The 16075-nt window shown below is 36.7% G+C and overlaps 1 protein-coding gene across 1 annotated transcript in view; it reads right to left on the bottom strand.

Annotated features, from left to right (window-relative positions):
* The window catches only part of LOC150099138 (tyrosine-protein phosphatase non-receptor type 13-like), a 470034-nt gene that overhangs the window by 332507 nt on the left and 121452 nt on the right, over window positions 1–16075 (bottom strand). The window contains exon 12 of the mRNA XM_090403679.1: window positions 3128–3293. Within this exon, the coding sequence (XP_090259805.1) occupies window positions 3128–3293 (166 nt within the window). The remainder of the gene's footprint in view (window positions 1–3127; window positions 3294–16075) is intronic.

Below are 16075 nucleotides of genomic sequence, written 5' to 3' on the forward strand. Positions count from 1 at the left end.
GATGTAATACTGTAATTAGATTATGAGGAGAGGTCACTAGCAAGACCAGTTTCAACCTTTTTCGAGATCTCATCAGTGAGTAGGTAGACATGGAAGATAACAAGGTTTAAGTGAAAAGAATTTGCATACCTTCACTATACGAATGCCATAAAGGTGTGCCTGTATATTATAACATGGAATAAAAGCCAAAAGGCTATTTTTCTGGCAACCTTAATAATAATAATGAAGAGGATACAAATCCTTTGATGTTTATCTGCCAGTAAGCGAAACTCTAAGAACTAGGACTAAGATCTATGAATTTCATACCGAAAAAACCATCTCTTCAATTGACCCGGAGTCGATTGAAGAGACTTAATTCTTTTATAGATAATGTATCTACATGGAATGAAGATCAAAAGAAAAAACTTAAAACCTTCTTCAGTCGTCCACCTAGATTGTATGGTCTTCCAAAAGTTCATAAACCAGGCATTCCGTTAACATCAGTCGTAGATTGTATAGGTTGCCCCACTTACAAAATCTCAAAATTTTTATCAAATTTACTCTCCTCTTCAACTAGAAGAACTGATATTTATATAAAAAATACTTTGGATTTCAAAAATAAAATTTCAGATCTTCATTTGAACGTTTCTGATATCATGATCAGTTTAGATGTTGTTTCTGTATTTACAAATGTGTCTCTTTCGGAAACTATTGAATTACTACAACCGGAATTTCCTTCAGACATTGTAAACGTATTTGATTTTGTAATAAATTCTGGTTATTTTTCCTTTTGTATCAACAAATTGAAGGAACAGCAATGGGTAAACCTCTTTCTCCTGCTATCTCCAATTTCTTTATGGAACATTTTGAACAACATATCTTTGACAACATTTCTCCCAGACCTACTCATTTGTTCAGATATGTCAATGACATTTTTGCTGTATGGAATGGCTCTTTGGATGAACTGCAACAATTTCTCACTAAGATAAACGCATTTCATCCTAGGATCTAGTTTACCCTAGAAGTAGAATCAAATAAGCAGTTAGCCTTTTTAGATCTTCTAATTCTTTGCCAACCAGATGGTAACCTACATTTCTCAGTTTATAGAAAGAAGACTCATACAGGCCATTATATCCATGCGGAATCTCATCACCATCCTAGTCAAAAGGCAGGAACTATTAAAACACTGGTTCATTGGGTCCACTCCTTTTGTTCTTCAGACGATCTTTTACAGAAAGAACTACAATATATAACTTCTTCCTTTCTATCTAATGGTTATTAGAATTGCTTCATTAAAAGAACTTTGAGTAGTTTTAATATGTCTTCCTCTTCAAACAAAGAAGAAATAACGTGCATTACTATCCCTTATGTACAAGGCATCAGTGAACGTATAGCAAAAGTTTTAAAACCACTGAATATTTTTGTTGCCTTTCGACCGTTTAGAAAAATCTCCACCTTTCTCACTTCTCCTAAGGACAAGCTTCCACATCTTAATCATTCAGGTGTCTACCAGATTCCGTGCTCTTGTGGATTATCATATTTCGGACAAACGGGAAGATGTGCCTCTATTCAGATAGAAAAACACCAATCTTATGTTGAATACTTTAAACCTGAAAAGTTTGGACTTGCAGAACATGCCATCTTCACTAGACACAGAGTTCATTGGAGAAAGACAAGAGTTCTTCACAAAAGTCAGTTTCTCATGGAACGCCTTTATAAAGAAACATGTGAAACTCTACTTCATTCTCCTAACTTAAACAGATCCGACGGCTTACGTCTAGCCCCTTTATGGGAGATAGTACTTTACAAATCAGCTAATCTTTCCTAACTTTTTATTGTATTGATTTTTTTAATTGATTTTTTTTTAATTGATTTTTTTTTAATTGATTTTTATTTTTTTTTATTTTTAGGAAAGTTATTGACCTTTTTAGTTATCTTACACCAGCTACTTAGGTGGCGCTTTTTGGAATTGTCAGTTATTGTTTAATTTGAGCTTAATGTACTGAAGATGCCTGTGACACACAGGCAAAAATTATACTATTAAATAATCTTTGTATGTGAGTTTTTTCTGTTATTAATTTTGTATCGATATGTCTACTCACAGTATACCTCATTTAAAACTAACTGGGCGATGTCCCAGCCGGCATGAAATTTTGTCATGTTGTATAACCATTTTGTATTTTGGTTTAAGCTAATAAGAATACGATTTGGTCGGCTAAATCCCAAATTGGCAGCCCATCCTCGTTCTTTCAGTATCCAGGTAGATACCCAACAGGGTGCACAACGAGAAGGTGAAGATTGGACATTAGGTCAGAAGACCTAGTTGGTTCTCCGCATTCCTTTAAAGGCTATATGGAGGTCTCCTCTCGGTTATATAGCTTTGACTCTTAAAATATCAAGGTCTAAAAATGAAGTGCAAATAAAGGGACTGATACTTATCCTACAGCAGAAAAAATAAAACAAACATTAAACAATTCTAAAACATGCATGAAAAAACACAGGACAGAATATTGTAACCTAGGCTAAAGTCATCAAATATACCAAATGGCTTTTCTCAAAAACATGTACTAACGTATGACTAGTTTATGTTGGCAATGTAATAATTACAGAATGGCTAATCAAAAGATGTAACTTACACTAAAAAACTGATACTTGTTTTTCTTTGATATTTGACTTCCAATAAATGAACATTTATTGGAACTGTGAATAATATATACCTTTTTAATGTGTATGATAAATATATCATGTAGGATTATGAAGATGGAAAAAGTTCTTATGGACTAAGCACGAAAAGTGGCTGGTTAATAGGTGAAGCAACTACAAGACCAGTGTATTATGTCTGTTATTAGTCTTCTCTGGCTTGTATACCTAGAAAAGATTCAAGCCCAGGTATTTTCAAACAAATTATCATTATTACGAGATCTGCTACAGGACTCAAATGTATGAAGAACACTGTATGTCTTGAAACAAAAACATTCCATGGGCTTTATAATTGCTTTTTGTTTCATCTTTTTTGTATCTAATTTCATAAAAACATTCCCAAACATTTTTCTTTTTATATTTGCTCATAATAAAATTCTACATCTATATTTTCCTTTCATTGAAGGAATTAAGTTATACTAGTCAAAAAATTTAATTACAAAACTACCTTGTAAATATGCAAGTCCAAATAAATAATGCTCAGTAAGTGAAAGTTTCTGGGCTATAGAATGGAAAAGCTGCCTCCCACAGATGTCAGCATTCAGTACAATATCTATTCGCTGCCCATTTAGCATTATCACTCTGGCATGTCTTAGACTGCTTTCTGAAAGAGACTGTTAAACAAATGTATTATGAATATCCATATAATTAATAACTAAAAATAGAGCTCGCTGAATGAAGCATGTAAGCATAAAACTTTCTCAAATAATGATATTGTAATCATAGCATATTTTTAAAATTAACAGCTATAAAATCCACCTATGCGTTTTTGTTCTCCAAAGGGAGGAGGTGGAAATCATTTAGCCTGACTAATTTATTTTTAGATAAAAAGAATGGCAGATGGTCTCCAGTCTCTATCCTCAGTCAAGGATAGCTGAGATCAGGACTATCAATGATTTGTAAGACCTCGAGGCAAGAGAAGGCAGGCAAGAGCTGAATCTTGTGTCTTAAATACTAACACTCATATTGCTGTTTGAAATAATGTAAGTTCTATAGATGATTTTCTTCAGTTATGTGATTAAAAACCGGAATTTCCAAGAAAAAAAATATATATACAATATATGCCTACAAAAGTTCTAATTTCAAGAATGGACTAAAAAAAAAAGCTTAGAAAAATGGTCCTCTAGTTGGCAACTAAAATCAAACTATTAAGTCATTCTTCTATAATAAATTTAGTTTAATCTTTTATCCAAGTGTAAGCAAACAAAGTTTGTGCCTGAAGTATCTTCAGGACTCTCATCAGTGGGTCTGGCTCCCACTGCTTCGACCTCAATAAAGGTCGAAACCGGTCTGAGTAGTGGCCCTTCCCTTAATGCATAGCATTATACATGTCTGCATGCATTACAGGAGATACTAAGACAAGTGATGACAGCTTAGTTCACCTTTACCACGAGTTGCCTCAGTCCTGAAGATACTTCAGGTGCAAACTTTGTTTGCTTACACTTGGATAAAGGATTAAACTAAATTTATTATAGTCTAACCAAGCGGAAAAACTTCCAACATCTTTCTCCAGAGTAATTTAATAATAAGGTGAGACACCGTATGGCAAGTCGTACAGGTAAATATGACTTCTCTATTAATTCCACCTTAGTATCACCACCTCTGGGTCTGGCTTCCACTGATGAGACCTCAATAAAGGTCGAAACCGGTCTGGATAGTGGTCCTTCCCTTAATGCATAGCATTTCTGCAAGGAGATGTGCACATTATGGGAGATACTAAGACAAGTGATGAGAGCTTAGTCCACCTTTACCACGAGTTGCCTCAGTCCTGAAGATACTTCAGGCGTAAACTTTGTTGCTTACACTTGGATAAAGGATTAAACTAAATATGTTATAGTCTAAGCAAGTGGAAAAAACTTCCAAAGTAATTCTTCTGGTAGTCTGCATGGAACAAGCAATGCAGGGCTCAAGGCTATGCAGATCTTATAATATAACATTATTTTATGCTCAAAGATACAACCACCCAAAGAGCAAAATAAATTATTTACTAAGCTAGTAACATTTTGCTGGATTTTCGGTTTATCGAAACCAACTTTTACTGGTAGATACACTCATTCGTCTTCAAACCATCACTCAATCATCGCTTGATATGTATTATCAAGAATCTCATACATAGGGCTCATATGATTTCCTCTTCTGATTCCTTTTGTTAGATGAACTGAAAACTGAAACTACAAATCAAAAAATAATTGATAATTATCATCCATCTACCAAACTACATTCTGATGTGAAAAGAATTTCATCATCATTATGCATATCAAGGATTTAGGCCTAGTATAGCCTGTTCTGGCTTTAGAAGTCAGCATTGAATCTTTTAAGAGGACATCCTGGTTTTCTTTTTTCTAATGGCTTGTATTTTAAGGCTCGTTTTGGTAATCTTTCTATTTTCATTCTTTGAACATGTTCCACCCATTTATGATTCTATTTTTTAATTTTTTCTATTACTGGTTCTTGGTTTAATTCTTTCATAATTTATTCGTTTCTTTTGTGATCAAATAGGGTATACTTTGCAGTTTTTCTCATAAACCATTTCTGCTGTTATTAATCTTCTTTTGTCTTTTTGTTTTATTGTCCAGATTTCGCTTCCATACATTAAGACTGGTAGGGCTAATGTATTGTATACTTTTAGTCTGGTTTGTTTTTGAACTAGATTTGGTTTAAATATAGAGTTAATTACACCTGTTATTTTAAAATATTTTGCAATTTTTACTTTTATATCTTTTTCATTTTCATATGTGATCATACATCCTAGGTAGTTAAATGAATTCACCTGTTCTAAGATCTTGTTATCTATTACTATTTTAGTTATTACCGGATCTTGTCCTTTAAAGGCCATAGTTTTTGATTTTTCTGTTGATATTATCATACCATAATCTTTGACTATCTCATTTAGATAATAGCTTTCTGTAAGTTATCTTCGGAATTTGTAATTATTAATTGGTCGTCGGCAAAAAAGGAGAGTGTCTAAGTTCACAGTAGGAGAAAGTTTAATACCTTGATGGAAATTTGTATTCCATTTTATTATTATTTCATTTAAGTAAATATTAAAAAGAGTTGCTGAGAGGGGACATCCCTGTCGGACCCCTTGGTTTATCTCTCTCATATATGATAGCTCATGATTTAAGCTTATTTGTATTTGATTATTTTCCTATATACATATAATAGCTTTTAGGATATTATTTGGTATTTGTCTTTCTTTTAATATGTTAAATAAAATGCTTCTTTTAACTTTGTCAAATGCTTTTTCAAAGTCAATAAATGTAATATGTGTTTCTAAATTGTATTCTCTTCTTTTCTCAATTATTGATTTTAGGCAAAAGGCGGGTCTATACATGATCGTCCTTTTCTAAATCCATTCTGTACTTCTAAAATAAAGTTTTCAGAATATTTCATTAGTTTGCTATTTAAAATTCTGCTATATATTTTGTAACAGGAATTTAGTATACTTATACCACTATAGTTTTTAGGGTAATCTCTACTACCTTTTTTAAAGATAGGAATCACAATTGCTTTTTTTCATTCTATTGGGGGGTTACCAGTTGAATAATTTTATTTAAAAATAATAGGAGTCTTTCTTTGAATCCTGTTCCTGAATATTTATATAGTTATGAACCTAGCTTATCTTCTCCAAGTGATTTTCCATTTCTTGTTTCTTTCAGGCTGATTTCTAATTCTTCTTTAGTTATTTCCTTTTCATTTTCATTAAATGTTTGCCAGTGGTCTTTTATAAAATATTTATTTGTCCACAATTCTGTGTAGAAATTTAGAAATTCTTCTAATTTCAATTCAGTGTTTAATGTTATGTTTTCTTTAGTATCTGTATTTAAGTGTTTCAAAATCTCATATACATTGGGTCTTATTTTATATAAATTAAAAATAATTTTTTGAAAAGAATTTCAATATCCTATATCCTACCTTAAAGAAACTTCAGAACAAATAGCATACAGATTCTTGGAAAATCAATCAATATACTTCCAACCAGTTCAGTCTTCCTTCTTACCATCTACAAAGGATATATTACCACCTCTCTCCTTAGCAGGTGTCTATCAGGTGCTCTGCTCATGTCATCTTTGCTAATATGAACAGACTAGCCACTGGTCATTCAGCTTTGAATCCAAGAACATCCAAGACTATGCCACATTTTTGGAATCCAACAACGTCTGGCCTTGCTTCTCATGCTATTGACACAGAGTTCACTGGAATCTGACAAAGATTCTTCTAGTAAGTTAAAATTTGATTGGCTTTTCCTTGTAACATGAAACTACAAAATCATCTGAACCTTAACTGTTCAGACTGTATGCTAATCTCTAAGTTTTGGGAAGTTACTATTAATTATTTTAATAGTAACTTCTGCCAGAACTAAAAAAAAAAAAAAAAAAAAAAAAAAACATAACGAATTAATAACTATTAATTCATTATTTTTTTTTTATTATTTTAAATTATATTATATTTGGTTCTGCCAATACTTTATGTTGTGTCATCAATGTGTACATTCTCACAATTTCTTTTGTCTATATATAGTTCTTGTCATACATAAAAATTGTTCTGTTGTCACTGTTATGATTTCTTGGCATTTCCTTTGTCTAATGATTATGATGTCATTTGTTAGGAAACTTAGTTTGTTACAGTTTATAATAATGAGCTGAAAATAGTAGTTCTATGGAACACAGGCCAGGACTTTTCCATTGTTTGTAATACTGCATCATTTGATTCTAGTAGTGTCTGTTATAGTGTGCATTCTGCTGTATTTGTATTTCATACATCACTAACATAATAGATAAAGTTTTAAAAGATGTATGCAATTTGCAAGTGATGCAATTAATTTGAAATATAAATGAGAGATACTCCTTGAAAGTGATTTGAATATTCTAGTATCATAAAAAAAAAAGAGAGAGAGACAACTTTAATGTGTCCAAGTAGGAAGATGCAGGAAAGGGCATATATTAATCAGCATCAACATTTGCACAAATACTGGTTGACCCAGAAGTGAAATAAGTGACCCATGAGAGAAATTATTGAGAATACAGTGAATGATGGCAACAACAGAAAAAATAAACAAAATTACAAACAAGGAATTAATAATCTTTTGTATAGAGGTGGTTCATTCATTATTTTGTGTCACTGTCACCAAACTTGGATTCCTAGGTTTCATGTACATCAGGAAATAGCTAAGAAACTACAAGGATAGGTAATCAAAATGTTATCTGAACATACGAGGTGGTATCAAAAAGTTTCGAGACTAGGTTTGTAACACACCAACAGATGGCAGCACAAGGCTGCACGCACAGTCACAGGGAGCACCTACCTTCATGAGTCAGTGTGCCAAAAGACATCGTCCTGTGTACGTCAGGAGCTCTGCAACTGATGCAATTTTGACCACTTGCATTACCACATCTGCGATTTCATTTGGACAGCAAGTTAGAACAAAGAGCAAACGTGAAATTCTGTATGAAACTGGGAAAATCTGCCACAGAGACGTCTGACATGATTTGGCAAGTTTACGGCGATACTGCAATGAGTCGTTCGAGGTGTTTTGAGTGGCATGCATGTTTCGAGAGCGGAAGAACATCACTGGAAGACGATGAGAGATCAGGAAGACCTTCAACGAGCTCAACCCCCAAAAATATCAAAACCATTCAGCAACTTGTGCATGAGGATCGCCAGAGAATACTCCACAACACTGCTGCCATTGTCGGTGTGTCATACAGAGTCCAGACAATCCTGACGTGTGATTTGAACATGCGCCGTGTTGCTGCCAAGTTCGACCCCAGGCTGGTGACCCAGAAGCAGAAGGAACATAGCGCCGAAGTCTGCCAAGAACTCTGTCAGCATGCCATGAATGACCCATCCTTCATGTCGAGGATCATTACTGGTGACAAAACTTGGGTGTACAGGTACGACCCTGAGATGAAGCAACAGTCTTCCCAGTGAAAGAGCCCATCATCTCCACGACTAAAAAAGGCAAGGCAGGTGCGCAGCTCAACCAAGTGCATGCTCATCATCTTTTTCAACGTTTGCGGCATTGTGCATCGAGAATTCGCCCTCAGGGACCAGACCGTCAATAGCGAGTTCTACTGCCAAGTTTTAAGACGTCTGAGGGAGGACATTCGGCAAAATCGACCAGATCTGTGGCGGGCGAAAAACTGAATACTCCACGACGACAATGCACCCCGTCACTGAGCTCTCCTCACAAGTGAGTTTCTCGCCAGAAACAACATGATCTCACTTTCGCACCCACCCTACTCGCCAGATTTGGCTCCTACAGACTTTGCCCTCTTCCCAAAGATGAAGATCCAACTCAAAGGTCACCGTTTTGCCACCACTGCGGAGATCCAGCGCGAATCGCAGAAGGTGCTGCTTGACGTGCTCCGAAAAGAAGACTTTCAGGACACATTCCAGAAGTGGCAAGAATGCTGGGAGCGCTGTATTGATATGCAAGGGGACTATTTTGAAAGGTGATAGTGTGTAAACGTAGATAAATAAAGCAATTTCTTGTAAACAGAGCTAATCTTGAAACTTTTTGTTACCACCTCATATATAAGAAATAATCAACAGATGTGCAAGAATAAACATTTGAAATTTTCATTTGTTTGTGTAAAAGAGGGGTGCTTAAAGGTCAAAGATGTATAACTGAGAGGAGACGTCCACATAGCCTTTAAAGCAATGCAGAGAACCAACCAGGGCTTCTGACCTAATGTCCAATCCTCACCTTCTTGTGGAGCACCCTGTTAGGTTCAGTACCTGGATACTGAATGAACAAGGATAGGCTAGCAATTTGGGATTTAGCTAACCAAATTGTATTCTTATTGGCTTAAATCACAATATAAAATGATGGTACAACATGACAGAAATGGCATATTCCAGCTGGCATTGCCAGGTAAAATAAGGTCCCTGCTGTTTTCACCAAGGAACCAATGCGAACAGTGAAAATTCAGCTACTGGAAAAAAATCCTGAAACACACACCAACCCAACATAATCAGAGTTCAAGATTGATACTATCAATGTAGGAAGTCTGAATGGCAAAGAAATGGAACTAGCACAAGAATTGGATAAGTGCCACATCGACGTAACAGGAGTGAGTGAAACAAAAAAAAAAAGACAAAAACTGGTGAATCTAAAGCAATTCTTCTTCTTCTGCAGATTCTCCCACTTAAGTGGGGTCACTGTTGATGATGAGTCTCCTCCACATCCTCCTGTCTTGGGCTGCCACCACATCCAAGTTCTTCATCCTCAAGTCCTCTTCTACCAACTGCCCCCATCTCTTCTTTGGCTGCCCACACTTTCTCCTTCCTTGCAAATCCATCTTCATGACCCTTCTTCCCACATATTTGTCCACCCTCCTCATCACATGACCAAACCATCTCAACCTTGCCTGCTGTATCTTCGCTCCTAAGATACAGGAGGTTTGGTGAATTCTTTAGATTCGGTGAATCTAAAGCAATAGAACACAAAATATTATACAGTCATTAACAATCAGGGAAAAAGCTGACTTATTTGCCAGGAACTTTTGATATGCTTTCTTCTTTTCCTTCACTGCTTCTTTAACTTCCTGTGTCCACCATGGAGTTCTGATTTTTCTATCCTTGCAGAACAACCTCACCACATGCCTCACTGGCTGAATCAATCAAGGTTTTCTTCAAGGCTTGCAACTGAATCTCCAAGGTTTGATTCCTGTTCTCAAACTCTTTCATTTTTTCTTCAATAATCTTTGTGTATTTTAGTCTACAGTTCACATCTGAGAGCTGCTCAACTTTTATTCGCTTTAAAACTTTCTTACATGTTATTCTTTTCAATATGAAATTCAATTTTATCCTGCTCAAGATTAAATAGTGATCGCTTCCAATTCCAAATCCTCTGTACACTCTGGTGTCCTGCACAAGGGAGAAAACATCACTATCAACAATAACATAGTCAATGAGACTTTTCCTATTTCTTGCCTCTTCTCTCCATGTGAATTTGTGCACATTTTTGTGTTGGAACATGGTGTTAGTAATAACCAGTCCATGTCCTGAGCAGAAATCCAACAAATATTTGCCATTATTATTAGCTTTGCTCTTTTCTCCAAATTTTCCCAATATATTTTTGTATGTCTGACAATCATTTCCTACTCTGCTATTTAGATCCCCAACAAGGACTAACTTTTCCTTTTTCATTGTGTCAGATGCTTTCTCTAAAGCATTAAAAAATTCCTCCACTTCTACCTTAGCAGAACCTCATGTGGGACCATAGGCACAAATAAGTGTCATTTTCCAGTTCCCATTCTGATATTTACCCACATCACTCTACTTGAGACTGCTTGCCATTCAAGAAGATTAGCCTCGTATTTGAATACAATGGCTACTCCTTCTTTTTCTTGATTGTTATTGCCTGAATATAACATTTTGTATTTATTGCTCAGAAAGATCTCACCAGTTTTTGTCTTTTTTGTTTCAGACCCCCCTATTATGTCGATCTGGTACTTATCTAATTCCTCAGCTAGCTCCATTTCTTTGCCATTCAAGCTTCTTATGTTGATAGTACCGATCTTTAACTCTGGTGATGTTGAGTTGGGGTGTTTTTTCAGATTTGTTCCAGTAGCTGACTTTTCACTGTTCACCCTGGTTCCCTGGTGAAAACAACGGGGGCGTTGTTTAACCGGGTGATGCCCCAGCCGGCATGAAATTTTGTCATGTTGTACCATCATTTTTTATTTTGGTTTAACCAATAGGAATACAATTTGGTTGGCTAAATCCCAAATTGCCAGCCCATCCTCATTCGTTCAGTATCCAGGCAGATACCTAACAGGGTGCACCACGAGAAGGTGAGGATTGGACATTAGGTCAGAAGCCCTGGTCGGTTCTTCGCATTCCTTTAAAGGCGATATGGAGGTCTCCTCTCAGTTCTACAGCTTTGACCCTTAAGCACCCCAGTAGTTATAGTATTCAACACTAAATACGAGGCTAATGTTCTAGAATGGCAGAAAATATCAAGCCGTGAGCAAATATCAGAATGGGGAACTGGACATTGAGATTTATTTGTGCTTTGGTGCCACATGAGGTTCTACTAAGGTAGAAGTCGAGGAATTTTTTGATGTTTTAGAGAAAGCAACTGATACAATGAAAAAGGAAAAGTTGGTCCTTATTGGATATCTAAATAGCAGAGTACGAAATGATTGTCAGACATACAGAAATATTTTGGGGAAAATTTGGAGTAAAGAGCAAAGCTAATAATAATGGCAAATATCTGTTGGATTTCTGCTTATGACATGGTCTGGTTATTACTAACATGATGTTCCGATATAAAAATGTGCACAACTTCACATGGAGAGAAGAGGCAAGAAATAAGGAAATCATTGACTATGTTATTGGTTGATAGTGATTTTTTCTCACTGGTGCAGGACACAAGAGTGTACAGAGGATTTGAAATTGGAAGTGATCACCATTTAGTCTTGAAAGCATATTGAAAGTTCTTGGTGAATAAGTCAGCATGTGCTCTTAGAGAATACAGAGATAAATTTAAGAAAGCTAAGCAAAAGTCAATGCTATTGGAGTATTCGGGGGCTAGGGATGAATCTTTCCTATTTTGCTATTTCATCTTATGTGGAAAGGGCCTCTGCAGCCCTACCACTTTCTTCTTGCAGTGACTTCACTCCAGAATGCTACTATGATTGTGCCTAATAATGCATCTCATGCTGCATCGGCTGTCGCGCAGAATAATCAGAGCTGCATTCAGGGCTTAGGCAGAGGGTCTTGTTCGAGAAGTATATTACAGTCTCCATCAAAAGTCAGTGATACCATGAATGAGCAACACAGAATGTATAAGATTAATCTTAGAAAGGAATTTTACATAGGTACATGGAATGTCCGGGGTTTACAGATGGGTACTCTTGAGATTGTCTCAAGAGTACCCATACTCAAGAGATGGATAGGTATAAAATTAACATCTTGGGAATTACAGAGACCAGATGGAATGGAGAAGGTCACTTCAAAAGACAGGATGGTAAGCTAGTTATTTACTCAGGTGGTGACTCAAAACATCATGGGGTAGTTGCGATACTGAAGACAACTCAGGCAAGAAGCCTTCTTGGTTATAACCCCATTAATGATAGGATGCTCTCCATTAGACTTAAGGCTCAGCCTACCAATGTATCAATTGTGGTAGTTTATGCACCCCACACGGATAGGCCTGAAGAAGAGAGTGAAGAATTCTATGAAAACTTACAAACTGTTTTGGACTGCCTACCAAGGAGAGACATACTGTACATCTTAGGAGACTTAAATGCAAAAGTGGGAAGGAGTATGAGAGTCAGGCCAGAGTGTGGCATGTTTGGTCTGGGTGAACGTAATACCCATGGTGAAAGACTGTTGGAATTTGCCAGTGCTAACAGATTAGTTATTACCAATACCTGCTTCCAGAAACATCCACGACGGACCTATACTTGGACATCCAACATTGATAGGTCAAGGCACCAGATTGATTACATCCTTGCTCTCCAGCGGTAGAAGACAAGCATCTCCAATGTGCATACTTGTCCTGGAGCAGATTGTGGTACAGACCATCAGCTGGTAAGAGCCAAAGTAAGACTAAGACTCCGAAAACTTCCAGGTCAGGCACATTCCACTAGATTGGATGTTAGAGTAATTCCTAGTGGATTCACAGAAGAAACATCAACTCGGCTGGATGATTTTTTGGAGACCAATGAGGAAATCTCACCAGAAATGCTTTGGGAAGGAGTCAAGATGATAATACAGGATACAGCAAAGACGTATCTCAGCCCAATAAGAAAACCAAGAGACCCATGGATATCAGATTCAACATGGGAACTAATCAAAAGAAGGCGGTTGGAAAAACAAAGAGACACAGGGACCGAAGAATACAAGAGATTACATAGAGAAATCAGAAGAGCCATCAAGCAGGATAAGGAAAAGTTCTATACTAATAAATGTGAAGAAATAGAGTTCCAGATGAGAAGGCACAATTATAAAAGGATGTTTTATTTAGTTCGTGACTTAAACAAGTTCAAGCCTAAATTGAATGTCATCAAAGACAGGAATGGATCATTACTAACAGAAGAGTAGTTGGAAATCAAAAACAGATGGAAAGAATACTGTGAGGAACTGTACAGCAGAGTGGATAAAGCAAATGTGGAGTCCTCCCGCCAAGAAAATTTTGATTTGGAACCTCCTCCACTAAGGCATGAAGTTGAAAGAGCAGTTAAGCAGCTCAACAGCAATAAGGCCCCAGGTGCAGATGAAATCCCAGCAGAGTTAATTAAGGCCACAGGGGAATGGAGGGATAAGAGTGTTTCATAGATTGATTACAAGGATATAGGAGACAGGATCATGGCCTAGGTATGAAAACTGGAAGAAGTCAGTTTTCATACCACTACACAAGAAAGTGATATGAAGGCATGCAAGAATTATAGAACTATTAGTTTGATATCTCATGCAAGCAAAATTTTATTAAAGATCATGCTAAATAGGATTGAGGCCAAAGTTGAGGCAGAGATGCCCGAGGAACAAGCAGGTTTTAGAAAAGGTAGGAGCACCAGAGATCAGATCCTTTGCCTTAGACAGATCATAGAAAAATATAAAGAATTCAGACTCCCTCTGGTAATGTGTTTCTTAGACTACTCTAAAGCTTTTGACTGTGTTGAGCATGTGAAACTGTGGGAAGTAATGAAAAGAATGGGTTTCCTCAACACACTATCAGGTTAATAGCTAACTTGTATAGGGAGCAAGAAGCCACAGTAAGAACAGGTGTTGGATTGACTGACTGGCTTCAAGTTGGAAAAGGAGTTAGACAAGGATGTTTACTTTCCCCTCACTTGTTTAGTATATATGCAGAGGACATCATGCGTGAAGCATTGGATGAGCTCAGGACAGGAATTACGATAGGAGGTAGATTGATCAGTAATCTGAGGTACGCTGATGATACAGTACTCCTTTGTAATGACATGGAAGAATTAGGACTAATTCTTGACAAAGTTAACAAGATCAGTAATAACAGAGGACTTCAACTCAATTCTAGCAAGACAAAGATCATGGTTCTCAAAGGAAAAACAAATAGAGAAGCATTTGAGAAACAAATGTATCTTAATGGAGAAAGAATTGAGGAAGTCAGCAAGTTTGAGTAACTGGGATCCATTATTAATGTGAAGAATTGCTGTTCAGAAGATGTCAGAAAAAGGTTAGGAATGGCTAAAACAACAGTCAGAGACCTGTCTAAAATCTGGAAGGATGGATCTATCTCCATGGGAACAAAGTTGAGGATTTTAGATGCAGTTGTTTTTCCAACAGCGACTTATGGATGCGAGACTTGGAACCTAAAGAAGTCAGATAAGAAACGGATATCCGCTTTTGAGATGTGGTATTCCAGAAGGCTGTTGAGGATATCATACACTGAAAGGCGTACAAATGAATGGGTGTTAGAAAAGATTAGTAGAACTTTAAGGCTCCTTAAGGATATTGACAGAAGAAAGTTAAAATATTTTGGACACATAGAAAGGATGGAAGGAGGACTTCTCAGAACAGTAATAAAAGGTAAAGTTCCTGGAAAAAGAGGCAGGGGTAGACCATCAATGAGATGGATGGATGGCGTGTGTGTGGAGTGACTGATCTTCAGAGGGTTAAGGCTGCCAGAAGGGCAAATAAACGGGACTACATGGCAAGGCCTAGTGTGGAACATCATCGAGCATCGGCGTGACCATACGGCATCTGTAGATGCCCAGTGAACACAGACAGACAAACAAAAGTCATGGGAGGACTTTGGTAAGAACATAGAAAATAAACATCAGGATGGTGGCAGATATTCTAGAGGTTGTTGAAAAAGCTCAGAAATGGAATAAAGAGTACTGTAAGTGGATTAGAGATGATAAAGACAACATTAAAACTGGAGAAAACGATATCCTTGATGTATGGGGTAATTACTTCCAAAAAGTGCTAAATGAAACAAGTAGTGATAGCACAGGGTAAAAAACACAAAACAGGCATGCAATTTTAGTCTAGAGGCATGTAAGTAGAAAAACCCATCAAAAGACTGAAATGTGGAAAGGCAGCAGGAGTACATGTTATTCAACCAGAAATGCTAAAGTATGAAGGTATAAAAGTCTTGCAGTAGTTGCACTGCATAATTCAGAAGGCCTGTACAGAGCACAAATTCATGATGATTGGAGTAGAGCATAGTACCCATATATAAAATCCTCCTAATTTCCGATCAAACATAGATCTACACATTTAATCATGTAGTCATTCGAACCAAAATCCTACAGAATAGGTTGTTATTCTTTATTCCTGGCGGTGTCTTATGTCTGTAGAGGTATGTGTTCACGAGGCCAGTTTGCCTATTCCGGAGGATGAAAAACCAGAGTTTCTGGGTGAACCCCCACCCCCTGCATATGAGACCGGTTAACTCACC

Source organism: Typopeltis vanoorti, chromosome 14, assembly GCF_054136105.1.
Source record: "Typopeltis vanoorti isolate ZY-2024b chromosome 14, IOZ_Tvanoo_1.0, whole genome shotgun sequence".
Taxonomy (NCBI): domain Eukaryota; kingdom Metazoa; phylum Arthropoda; class Arachnida; order Uropygi; family Thelyphonidae; genus Typopeltis; species Typopeltis vanoorti.